Genomic DNA, 12,554 nt, shown 5'->3' with positions numbered 1-12,554 from the left:
TAAATAACCACCAACCACTAACACTGTGATGGCGACGGCGCAAGGGGAAGCACGTTGAATCAACATGTAAGAAAAGTAGAAAAGAAGTTTACCGACAGGGACTTTCCCCTTCTACATACAACAACAAAAGCCGTCCAACTCCAAGCCCAATGACTTATGATATGTGCCCTTGCAGAAGAAAAACAAAAAAGACGACGACAACGACAACGGAGGAGGGAAATTTAATGAAGATGATATGATCCGGGGTTCGTCATCACAGCTCATTCCATGATAGGCTCTTTCTTCCAAACTGGCAAAGGTCGCCTGCACGCAACCTCCACACTTCACTTGGCCCCCCCTTTAAGTAGTCTCTTAGTGACCTGCTTACTTCGTCCAACGGATAAAATATTAGATTCGACCCTCCCAGAAAGCTTCGCGTCTTGTATTACAATGTAGGTAACGTAGGATATAGGGCGTTGGTGAAGAACAAGGTATCATTAGCGTTCCAAGGATTCCAGGCGAGACAATTTCGGTTCCGTCTGCGTATTTCGTCCGAGTACAACCACGCGCACCCTTCGAGCATATGGGTCTGTAATGCATCTTCTGAGCAAACCACAGTTTGCTCCTCAAGCGCATTTTTTCTCAATCTTTTATTAAGATTCACCTCCTCGTGCACGGCCTCGTCTTCGGAAGAAGTCCATCACTCGTTTTGCCGCACCACTGCTGCCCGCATGATCATGGGACCTTCCATATTCTTCTCCGTCATAGGCGTCTACAAATCTTCTGTTATTCTTTTGTAGGACTCGGCTTCCACGTCCGGAATGGCGACCATCAGAGTGATCGGGATCGTGACTACCTAGATGAGGTGCCGAGCCTGGTGGTTTCCGCTGGGGTTCGATGATCGAAGCCTCAGATTCAGAGGTCAAGACCGCACCTGTTTGTAAATACGAAGGAATTGCCGTAGGTCTCGCGTTGTGTGGGAATCGTTGCTGAATTGGACTAGGATTGGAGACTGAATGCGGGGCGGACGCGACTCGGGGGGATGGCAACTGCTCATAAGTTCCATCTCCATATCGTTGACTACTGTTCCCATTGTTCTGCTGTTGTTCTACATAACGACTGTATTCGATGGCATCGGGAGGCTCCTGAATGGGCAGGTCTTGTTGGGAAAAGTCCGGAGGTGGAGTTGTAGGCTCTTTGCTTAAGCCGATTGCTCTCATTAAGGAGAACCGTCGATTCTGTGGCTTCTCCAACGATGCCTGAGACCCGGCGATGCTACCACTTCGCTTCCTGCCTAGTCCCAGGGTGAAGGATCTCCGGGAAGTACGAGATTCCATAGAGGTCCTCGAGTCACCAGGTATAGCGTTCGACAAACTAATAGGGGGATATTTCTTAGATGGTTTCTCTCCTTGTTGGTCGGGACGCTTCTTGCGACTACCGAAGAGCGAGCCACTGCGGCCGAATATCTTACCACCGATCTCGCCAATGGTATTAGATCTTCGGTGGCCTTTGGCGTCACCTGACTGTTGCTGTTGTGCTTGGCTAAATCCGGAGACTTGAGCAAATTTGGAAGGAACGCTGATGCTGGGTCTGCCGAAATCCATATCAGGCGTCTCCTGGGGAATTGGATTGGAGATGACGTAGTTCTTTGCCCCCTTTGGCTGTTGTATGCTTCCATGAACGTTAGTACCGGCAACGGTGGGAGGTAATGGTTGAGCATACGATCCTCGTGTAGACGATGCCAATCTAGAGGCCGTCGACTGAATCGAACCACCAGTAGCAGGCCGCGCCATAGATGCGCCGGCAGTGGCAGCGGTCATATAACCATGTTGCTCAGACGTAGCACGAGGCACGCTTGCCCTCGGGGGTGCTACCTCACGCCGGTGGGAACTTGGTGGCTTTCGCGAGTCCCGAGATGAAGTTGGGTATTCATCTCTCGAAACTGGCGGATCCCTCGGTAGGGGCTTATCACTTGGCGAAGCGTGCACTTCAACAGGACCTTGACTAGATGATCGAGCACGAGTATGTCCGCGCGGAGATGCGTGAGCATCGGATGACTCGCCGCCTCTTTGCGTCTGAGTAACAGGAGCCACATACTCGACCTGAACAGTTCGTCGCTTATTATCTTTCTGTTGTTTGCCATTCGGGGCCGGTTCTTCTTGATCAGCCTTGCTTTGCTTCCGGCCGGGCTCGTTAGGGGCGGCTGCAGTCGATCTCGTCTTAGAAGGTTCTCTAACAGATGCGCTTCTTGCCAAGCTTCCGGCATCTGCATCCTCGGTCGGTACGGTCGTGTTCTGAATCTCGCTGCTAGTTGTGGTAGTACTAGTAATGAGCTCAACTACGTGTGCGTATTCACTCAACCAACTATGTCGAGCGACCTCGAACAAATCTGCACGTTTCCGCGGGCTCGGAACCAAGATACGACGGAGTAGGTCTCGGGCGTGAGGAGTAACATATTCGGGGAATGTGAGGGGTGTGTTCACAATGTATTTGTAGAGAAGGTTGATATTGTCACCCTCGGGGTTAGCAGGGTCATCATCGAAAGGTAAATAACCTGCGAGCATAGCATACTATGGTATTGTAAGTAAGACTGCAAGCTTCAAGGAGGAAAATAACATGAGCTTTATGGGCGTTACTCACTAGGATCACTCCGCAGCTCCAGACGTCCACCTTTCGGCCAGTGTATAGAGAGTCGCTAACCACCAGTTCTGGCGCCGCATAGCATGGACTTCCGCAACTTGTCTGCATCAGGTCACCCCTTCGCATTCCGTTCGACTTGGTCTTATCGAGACCAGAACGCTTAACAAATTCTCGGTCAGATAAGTTGATCTCCTCATCCTCGTTCAACTCGTCAGCTGGGTCGAAAGTGTTGGCAAACCCAAAATCTGTGATGATGATATTGCGATTTCTATCGAGAAGTAAATTCTCGAGCTTGAGATCTCGATGGACAATACCCTTCTTGTGAAGATATCCCACGCCCGAAATAAGTTGGGCGAACAATCGACGAGCAGGGCCGTCTTTCAGGTACCTATGGTTTAGAATATAGTCGAATAGCTCACCGCCAGAAGCATACTCTAGAACGATTCCAATGTGTCTTTCCGTTTCAGCCATCTCGTGTAGCCTTACAATGTTCGGATGTGAGATACCACGGAGAATGGCTACTTCGCGGTAGATCTTGGCAAGTCGGGACGGATTATTGCCTACACTGTCGCGTCGAATGAGTTTGATAGCGACCTGCGTCCAAATTAGTTCCGAGTCCAGATCTAGGGGAAACGAAGAAACGACCAAATGTTATAACATACCTGAACACCTCCGTCCTGCTTCCAACCTAATTTTACCTTGCCAAATTCTCCTTCGCCAATCGTATTACCTAGATAGTAATCTCCGAATCTAGATGTCTTTTCACGTTTGGAATGATCATGGCGGCTTCTGCCACCACGCCGGGTTTCTTCAATGGAGTCCCTGTTGCTAACGTTCGGCGGTGGTGCAGCTCCATCATCTTCGTCAGCAGCTCGATGCGAGGACTGGGCCTGGGCTTCGCCTAATCGTTCTCGTTCTCGTTCAATGTCGTCTTCAGGCTGAGAAACAATGACACGGTTAAGCACTTCGCTAGCCTCACGCGAAGGTTGCCTCGCCGAAGCACTTGTAGCAGATCTAACAGGCATCATAGTGGTGACAGTTTGCCGGTATTCCTTATTAGCGCTTGGTCTTTGCGAAGATTCCTGCGTAAGATGTTGGGATGCTGCTCTTCGGCTTCGGGAACTCGGGTCATCGTAGCCTCCCCGTCCGAAATCCGATTGTCCATTTGTGCCAGCCTTGCTGCTGTCTCCTGCTGTTCGTCTAGGGGAATTAGCAGCTCTTTCTTCTGCGCGAGCCGCCCTTCTAGAGTTTTGTTGACCTGAAGCTCCATGTTGTGTGGAGGAGGTCCGGGGCGGTGCAACGGGGGGCTCATTCTTTCGCCGATTTTGCGCTGATCTATCATATTCGGCTGAGCTGCCCGTCACCGGCACCGGCGAGGGCAATGCGGTTCGCGATGTCATTGGAGACGGTTGGGTTTGTTCAGTGTATGTCGGTATTGGACTTGCTGCGTTGGCACTGTTTCCGCTAGGGCGCCTAGATGGGCGCCTCGAAGATGCAGGGGAAGCGTTCGTGTTGTCTCGACTAGCATAACGGCCCTCTTGGCTAGGGGATTGACCCGGGGTAAATTGGCGTTGTGATGACGATGCTGCAGCAGGCGAAGGGGCATTCAAGGTAGGAAGAGAGTTCGGCTGGTGAGGAGCTGCCTGTAATGCGGCAGAAGACATTTTCTACGCGACACGCGTAAATTTGAGTATGTAAAAAGTACCTGACAGCAATGGATTGGATATGTCCTGGATATGGTTATTTCCCCCCTCACATAAACCCGTATCAGTGGGATGTATTGTAGATGGGGAAAAAAAAAGAAGGGAATAATAAAAAAGGCGGTGATGAAATTGTCAGGGATACCTGCGCGCGCCTCAATTATTATTTTTTAAAAAGTCCAAGGGCTGCCGGTTCGTTTGATCCTCCAATAAGCCAGTTCAGATTGACATTGTGCGTTGCAGCGAGCTGCTATCTCGTTTGAATAACTTGCCCCGTGGATAAACCAGCTGATCGGCGATTTGGATCTCCTTTGCCAGGTTATTATCAAACAGCAAGGTCGGGCAATTTAGCTAGCTATGGTCGGTCTACGCAGCAACGAATATAGCTTAGGTCTGCCGGTCCTGCTAACTGAGTTGAGATGTCAGATTTGCCGTTACTGTTGCTTGCTTTCTTGCGTTCTTTCTTTGCTTAGTAGCTATTGCAGTCGTATTCTCTCCTTTTTTTTCCTTTTTCGGGAAATCAAAAAGAAATTAAAAAATCCTGGAACCGACGAATTCAAAGGAGAGGCTTAGATGCACATGCAGCTGATGCAGGTTTGGGCACCAGTAATCTTTAGCTTCGTTCTTCCCTCTTCTTTCTTTTCTGATTCTTAATTCGACGAAATTCTGACACCTAGATTGAGGAGACAACAATTGCGCAAGTCCGGGTTCCAAGGTCGAAACTAGGTCACAATGGCGTAGGATACTTGGTGAAGTTGGAAAGTTGGATGTTGATGTTGACTTCCAGTCTCCAGCTTGGGTATCCGTAAATAAAGCGGTAGGTTTGCGGCCCGGAAAAAGAGTGATTGGGACGGATGTACGGACGTTTCGTTTTCGCGTATCGTGGGTCGACCCTAGAACTAGAGCGTTGAACAATTCGACAATGGTATAATAGGTAGGTTTGGCAATTAGTAGCAGGTAGAAGAAGGAATTGATCTTCCCAAATCCACAAAGCATACACCAACTTAGGCTTATTGTTTCCTTCACCGGCGCTTAACTGAGTTTAATTGGAAACTCAGCTGGCAATTGAGTTAACGAAATTGCTAACTAATGCACAGTTCAACGTGATCGAAGGACGCGTGGGAACTAATTAGGGGGCCGCGACCAACAGCGCAATTATCAAGAAGAATTAGAGAAGGTTGATGAATGGTCCCTCAATAATAATAAAAAAAGAATGATAAAAAAAAAGAAGGGGGTAACAATAACGGTAGTTAGGAGAGTTTACCAGGTAAGGTATTGGGTAAGGTATTTGATAAGAGGAGCCTTAAGAGAGCCTGAGGTGTATGCAGAAATAAAACCACACCGTCTCCCAATTATGTGTGTGCAACTATTGACACAACTTCGCAAAGAACTAGTATTCCAAGCCTCGTCTTGAAGAGAAAAAAAAAAGAAAAAAAAAAAGGAAGGCCAAGGGACGAAACGACGTGATAGGCGACGAGGAAGAGGGAAAGAAGGGCAAACCATAAGCTACAGTTCATTGAAAGTGAAATGAGCATGAATTTGGACAATGCGGGTAGGGATGCCCTTGGCCAGGGAAATTGGAAGATGGACAGATGGAGACGCCAGCAAGGGGGTCTGGTCGTACAGTACTACTACACACATGTATTATTCATATGGATATGTAACTACCTAGGGTAAGTTAGGTACTCAAATTCAGTTATCGTCCCTCTAAATCTTGGAACTATCCTTATTATTACCCTATCATTACCTGCTGTAAAGGCCTGTACTTGCTGTACCTGACTAAAGTCGCGTCCCTCTCTTCTGGTTTGGGGGCGTGTTTTTCTCCCGGGCCAAGGAAATAAAGGGAAACGACCCGCTCTATTGGAGGGGTACACTAGCCAAGAAGGGATGAATGGTAACCAGCTCTACCCAAGTTTGCTCATGGTGAGTTAATGCGATACTAGAGCACGGCCGAACGAAGAGATAGGAGCTACTTTAAGTAAGAGGGGCTAGCCGTGTTAGGTAGACGGATAGACGGCCAACCTTGAACCTTGAACTGGAAAACCTAGGTACCTGCCTACTTCGTACCTGAGGTAAGGTACTTGTGCCTCCAACTGAGTCCAACATAGTGCCTACTTTACCTGGTCGATGACGCTGTTCATGCAGGTACAGTACTGAATTGAACAGTTTACAGCGGTAAAGCCGCTACAACCTATGGCAATACTGGCCGAATGCTACGTTAAATCAGAATTTGGAACATTGAAGCTTCGTATTATCAGACGTATTATCAGACCGGATTGCTGGGACTGATTAATCTTTTTTCCGAGTCATCATGAACAGAAACCAGATCTATCTTGTTCATGTTCTCTCTGTTCTGCCGTATGTCATGCTATTGATTTATCAGTGACTGTGAAGAATGGGACTGCTTATTATGGAAGAACCATAGGAGGGCGCATGAGGATACATTCCTTTGATCTTCGGTGAGCCATTGGATTGAGATGTTCGGGTCTATCCAGCTAACTAGTCACTTCTCTAATGTACGTACATATGTATGTGTAGGTAGTGTACGAAGTAGTGTAGTCCGGTGGCAGTTAGAACATTTGGGGTCTCGACGCTAGCATACATACCCATCAAACTCCTGGCCAATGCGTAGATAGACGAGTGAGGATAAACAAGATGATAAATTCATCTATGAGCTTGTATGTACATACATATCGTTGACCCAGATAGCTTGGTGTTTAACCTTTGAATCTGGTGATTATTAACCGCGTACTGCTTTTTCTATATATACCTAGGTTAGTATATATAATAGACCTATTATGCATGTTTCAAGTTGTAGGACACAACTTACAAACAATTCGCTATCATCTACAATTATACACATAGTTAGTTACATACATAAAACAAATTAACGTGGCTACGTCAGAGCCATGTACCAGGCTACATACAATAGTACACAGTAGCTCGGCTCGGCTGGTTGCAATGGCATGCGAAGGAACACGCCCACGCCCACACACACGCCCAAGGACAGACGCCCAACATATGTACGAGATAGGCTGCATAGCAACTTCATCCCAACCTTGAGTGTGGTGTTTGTTGTTTTCAGCTTCAGCCTACAGGGATGCTGTAGCGAGTAAGATCCGTCCCGCTGCCATCATTTTAGGCTTGTGATGTGGCGCTCGCGAGTCGCTGCTAACCTAGATGACGAGCTCTCGAGTCCCGGGTTAGGAAAGATCGAGCGCATTTGACTGGGTGAAATAAACGTGACGGGGATTCTGAAACAAACAGGGGTGTCAATTCGAAAATAGAATAGTTAGATCGGATAACTGCGAAGTCCTAACACGCTAATCTTAAAAAGTTCAAGTACTGCATCGAATATTGAATTTTCGTAAATTTAGATGGGATTGTTTATATGACAAGGGGGTGAATACCTAGTAGGTAATCAGCGATACCGTTGACATTGAAACTTTCCAAGCCTTGAAGCACATGCAACTTTCAAGTTAGAACATTGAAGTTACGTGTAATTATATAAGTACCAGATACTTCTATGACGCACCTGATTTCTTACCTATTAGCCAGTACAGCAGAACCCCAGATCCTCGATCTTGAATTAAAACAGAGACAGCCTAAAGATTCTATTCTCTTGGTCGAACACCTAATCTTGAATACCTAGGTAGGCAAATATACTAATTCAACAGCTTACAACTAAAATACCTAAACCAAAGTTGGCTTTATTTCATAGACGGCAAAACCATCTCGTGTTGAAGTCTTACATCGGAACTTCTACTTGTGTTCATATAATCACCTCTTCAGGTGAGATGTTTCATTTTTTTCCTATCTAGGTACGTTAGGAGTCTAACTAAGCAGAGGTTTATACCTACGACCAAACAAGATTCAATACAAAAGCAATAATTCCGAACTCCAACCTATCAAACCCCATTCTTAATATCTTACCTTTGGGTATCCTCCCTCCGTATCCTAAATCATTTTCCACATGTTCCCCATAAACTCCGCGCTTATCCGCCACATTTATCTAGGGCCTGTTTTGTCTTGGTCTGGTCAAGCAAGAACATGATATGACCACAAGAGAACGACTACTTTAGTACGGTGGACCGAACACCCCTTTCGTCCTCTCCATCAGCTTCAGCCACACCTCTAGCGAGATAACAGAAGCCTTCTTGCATTCTGGCCGTACTTGTATGGTCATCTCTAGCAGATCCTTCGGCTCCAACGGCTGTGAATTGCTTACATGGTGCACTTGCGCCGTGCTGCCAAAGACTTCCCACCTCGCTGATTGTCAATGTGACTAGAGATGCTACACTGGGTATTCGATGGGGATGGCGTTAGCGGCGAAGTCCGGCTGCGATGGTGAGCTGGCTCTCAGCACTACGCGATACGATCTTCTTGTGTCCTACAATGTGGCCATGAAATTCTAGCTGGTCATCGTTGGGGAATTTACCCCTGGCTCCGATCTAAAACATTCTTATCCAGCTGCGGTTACGTCTTCCTCGGAGCAGAATGGACCTTCTACGAACGACATAAGAAGTGAGCGGCGGCGAGAATCAAGAATGTATTGCCAACAATCATCCAGAAGATATCTGATCGGAAGACTAATAGCGCTTCCCCGGGATAGTCGATGCTTCTTTTGGTAGTTTGGACGACATGTTCGCTCGGAGACCGAGTGTTGTAGACCCGCTAACGTACCGAAATTATGGGAAGCTCTGCTAACTCTCACTGTTAACCGGTCGCCTACAAAGTAGGCCGCCCGGCATGTAGAGCATTTCCGCGGTGCTTCAGAGTTGTCTTCCATGAGTGTACTGTTGGTGTGAAGTATATCACCTTCACGGCTTCTTTGCGCATGAACTCAACAAGGGCGCTAGGTTCTTGCGGGTCTCTAAAGTTGCGATACACACTCCACCATCGAGGACAACGCCAAAATCTTTTGGGCGATAGAGAGGTCAGATGACATGGAAGACTGGTGTGGGGAGTGGTCGTTGCTATCAATGGTTAAATGCCTTTTCAAAACGCTTAGCAACTGGCGAGTTGGTATTGGACTCCGTGAGGACGACACATTTTGGTGTTTCAGTACTTCCCTACAACGCACTTGCGATGTAGACCATATGAAATGGATCATCTCCCTCGCACGACACGACACCTTCGGGCTGCACAGCTGTTTCTGCGGTGCTCTCAACGTTCATGACAGTGAGTCTGGAGGACCTCAGACCCGACATATTTTGCCATGAAAGTGAGACGGTCTTGAGCGAAATCGGTATCAAGCGCAAGGTAACCACTACCAGTGAAGAGAGCTCCGCTCATCCCCGTTATGGCTTCTACGCCGTAGGTCAAGAGGCTGACATGGTCTCGCATTTTCGTTACTGCTTACATGCATCTCATTTTAGCAAGGGGGGCGTGTTTCCTCCATATTCGTCGGCCTGCAGCGTAGAATTTGCGAGTTGTTATTCGTCTTGCCCGCCCAAGCGCGAAGGCTTCGCCCCCATTGCCCGTACAGTAGGTCCTGGCATCCTAACTAATCATAAACAATATAACTACAGAGCAAGGCTGAATACTACTTACATACCTGAGAGCGGCCTATCAGAAAGATGCACTGTTCTTGAGTCTAAATTATAGGCGTTTTTAGTCTGACGAGGCAATCGAGTGTAAAGTTCTCGGCGTCCATTCAACAGCGGCAAGCGAATCAGCCACATGTTGCTATTGTTGTCGACGAACTAGTAACTCTTGATAGGACCTTGTTTTGATTTTAGGATAGAGAGATATGGCGCAGGGATGAAGTAAAGATATTCAACCACCACGATGAACAGCCAGATCACGTTCATTTCGGCCCCTCCAGCTTCTTCTATGATGAGAACGGAGTTCTCGCTGGAGTGTTGTTTCCATCGTCTACACGGTCAGGAAACTGGTTGGTTCAGGCGGGAAAGAATTACCTCGCAATACGGCCAGGACCGGACGATAGATACAACCTTGTGGGACGAGCAATCTTTCTCAAGAGGTCTTTTGATGCCGATAGTTTGGTCAGCGATAAGACTAGCAGTAACACTGACAGCGACACTCCTGGTATGCCTACGGAAGAACTTGAGGATAAGTCCACGGAAAGCCTTATGCGTAGCGAATAGTTTCGCATGTTTTTCCACGAAGAAGATATCCTAGCACTTGCTCAAGCTGATTCCGCCGTCGACGAAATTGATCAGAGTAAAGCTAGTGAGCTCTTGCGATTTACTCCAGGGCTGTCTTATGCGGAAGAGTCTCACAAGGAAGGAGTATACGATTGAAAGCTGGCAGGTTTTGCATGGGCGAAGTTTCATTTGATTAATTCATTAATTTACTTAAATCTTTCTACATTAGAGCTAACTTGGGTACTATACGGGACCTTCAGAAGCGGACGTATTCCGGGGTTTTCATCCCCGGACCGACGGACAGCAAGCTCAATGGAGCTTATGAAGAAGGCCGTTGGCTCGTGCGCCGGCGTATAACGGACCCGGAGACAAATTCCCGACCTCGTCGTATTTGATTACTATAGTTCCCATCTGGTACTTAGGAGGTTCTTGTGATGCAATTACATGCGCCTCCTATTATTCAAGTGTTGCTTGTGTACCGCAGCATTAGCACCATAGTTCTGCGCAAATCCACATGCCGCCGTATCGGTCTCGTCTTCGTGGGCATTCCGATCTTGCATCAATAACTGATGGCATCTTCATAGATGTCATACAAGTAACCGGAGTGAAATGAGATAAGAGTTTAGGAACTTTTGTCCCTCATGCTGCGGTGTCTCGTCTTCCTTGATCAAGGGATGGCTTAGACTCCTTGAATCTCATTTCCACGTATATCACTTTGCTTTGTTTACCTAGGTGGGTAGGCACTATATATAGGCATACATACGCGGTTGCATCACGTATAAAAGTCTCGGAGCAGGACAGCCCGGGATTAATCCCCCTGAATCAATAGAAACCCGAAGGTTGGCCGTTGCAAAAGTTCCCAGCTTATCTAACCGTTTCGTCCCGTAGGTGTTACGCAATAAAGAAAAGGGGAGAGGTTAACGGACAAGAAAAAGACACGGCTTTATACATCGTGATCTTGAAGGAGCAGGAGTTGGTCGGGAGTATATCTATATCCGTTGCCTTCCGAGGTACGTGACTAAAATAGACTTAAATTGTTGATAGTGATTTAGAGATCCTTTTTTCATTGTAGGAATGATGCTATTCTATCTGTGATACGTGATACTAGGCACTGATGTAGAAAGAGACGTATGTGCCTAACGAACACCCTAATCAAGATACTAAGTAGAGGCCAAGTCTTCCATGAGAAACACACGCATCTCCTAACTAGGCATGTATGCATAGAAAGGCCATGTGAAGAAAACCACGCGTGCGTATGAGACATCAAACAATCAGTTCCAGTACTTTACATTCCAATACCAAAAGGTACTACATACTTGCCAAGGAGTGCGCGCGTAAGTGACGCGAGAAGAACTATGTAATACACATTGGCACCGGCGTGGGAATTTTTGTCTCGGGACCGGTCGAATGGAGTTAGTTAGCGGCCCGGCCCGTGTGAAAGGGGTGTCAGGTCAGGTACCTACAGGCTAAAGTACTACTAGCTGGCGGTTAGGTAGGTGCTTAGGTGGTTAGTTAGTTAGTTAGCTCTTTGATCCTCACCTTCTCTCACCTCGGCCCCCCTACTGTAGCGAACAAACAAACTTCGTCAAGATCCTACTTACATACCTCTTACCTAGTATAGCGAACCCCCCCCCCCCCCTTCTCATCACCATCACCACCACAATCAATCATAATCACCCCTCACGAACAAACACCAGAAGACCGAAACACCCTTACCGAACCATCGAGCGATGCCTGCTCCCCGGCCCCGGGCGGCCTCCCCATATCCGTGCCCGCGCCCGCGCCCGCGCCCGTCACGAGGCTGCGCAGTTTCCGGGCCTTCTCGAAGACGCTGAGGTACCAGAGGACGAGGCGGCCTAGGGACGTCATTTTCGCCATACCCCTCCCCCTTTATTTATTTTTATTTTTATTTATTTATTTATTTTAAATTGTTTTGGGTTGCTGGCTATATACATGGGTAGGTACGTACGTACCTGCATTAGAAAACCTCGGTTGATTATGTAGGTACGTCGGCTGATCGGTGGATGAGCGTGTGGGACTCTTTAAAGCTACCTATGTAATCCCGCCTTTGCTCGGGAGCCGAAAAACAATGGGCATTCACCCCGTGCAAACGGGCGTTTTCTTT

The 12,554-nt window shown here is 47.6% G+C and overlaps 3 protein-coding genes across 3 annotated transcripts; 1 reads left to right on the top strand and 2 right to left on the bottom strand.

Moving 5' to 3' along the window:
* Window positions 1–632: 632 nt before the first annotated feature.
* Window positions 633–4,716, bottom strand: GGS25DRAFT_534890 (uncharacterized protein; the record flags this gene model as incomplete). Its single annotated transcript, XM_049265821.1, has 3 exons — window positions 3,282–4,716; window positions 2,620–3,213; window positions 633–2,549 (listed from the first exon to the last, which is right to left on the bottom strand). Exons 1-3 carry the CDS (start codon window positions 4,281–4,283, stop codon window positions 633–635), a joined length of 3,513 nt encoding a protein of 1,170 aa, XP_049113393.1. The 5' UTR covers window positions 4,284–4,716.
* Window positions 4,717–5,235: 519 nt separating this feature from the next.
* Window positions 5,236–5,949, bottom strand: GGS25DRAFT_508466 (uncharacterized protein). The gene has a single exon (XM_049262479.1). The coding sequence runs from the start codon at window positions 5,820–5,822 to the stop codon at window positions 5,580–5,582; it is 243 nt and encodes an 80-aa protein (XP_049113392.1). The 5' UTR covers window positions 5,823–5,949; the 3' UTR covers window positions 5,236–5,579.
* Window positions 5,950–9,494: 3,545 nt separating this feature from the next.
* On the top strand, window positions 9,495–10,824 carry GGS25DRAFT_525780 (uncharacterized protein; the record flags this gene model as incomplete). The annotated part of the gene is made up of 4 exons (XM_049264860.1): window positions 9,495–9,806; window positions 10,061–10,370; window positions 10,452–10,573; window positions 10,690–10,824. The coding sequence occupies 4 exons, from the start codon at window positions 9,495–9,497 to the stop codon at window positions 10,822–10,824; spliced, it is 879 nt and encodes a 292-aa protein (XP_049113391.1).
* Window positions 10,825–12,554: the final 1,730 nt, after the last annotated feature.

Source organism: Hypoxylon fragiforme, assembly GCF_022984875.1.
Source record: "Hypoxylon fragiforme strain CBS 206.31 chromosome Unknown GGS25scaffold_9, whole genome shotgun sequence".
Taxonomy (NCBI): domain Eukaryota; kingdom Fungi; phylum Ascomycota; class Sordariomycetes; order Xylariales; family Hypoxylaceae; genus Hypoxylon; species Hypoxylon fragiforme.
This window is presented reverse-complemented; position numbering and strand designations above follow the sequence as displayed.

Bases quoted from the DNA above. Each gene is read 5' to 3' on its own strand.
- GGS25DRAFT_508466 (XM_049262479.1), bottom strand. From the start codon at position 5,822: ATGGTTTGCCCTTCTTTCCCTCTTCCTCGTCGCCTATCACGTCGTTTC.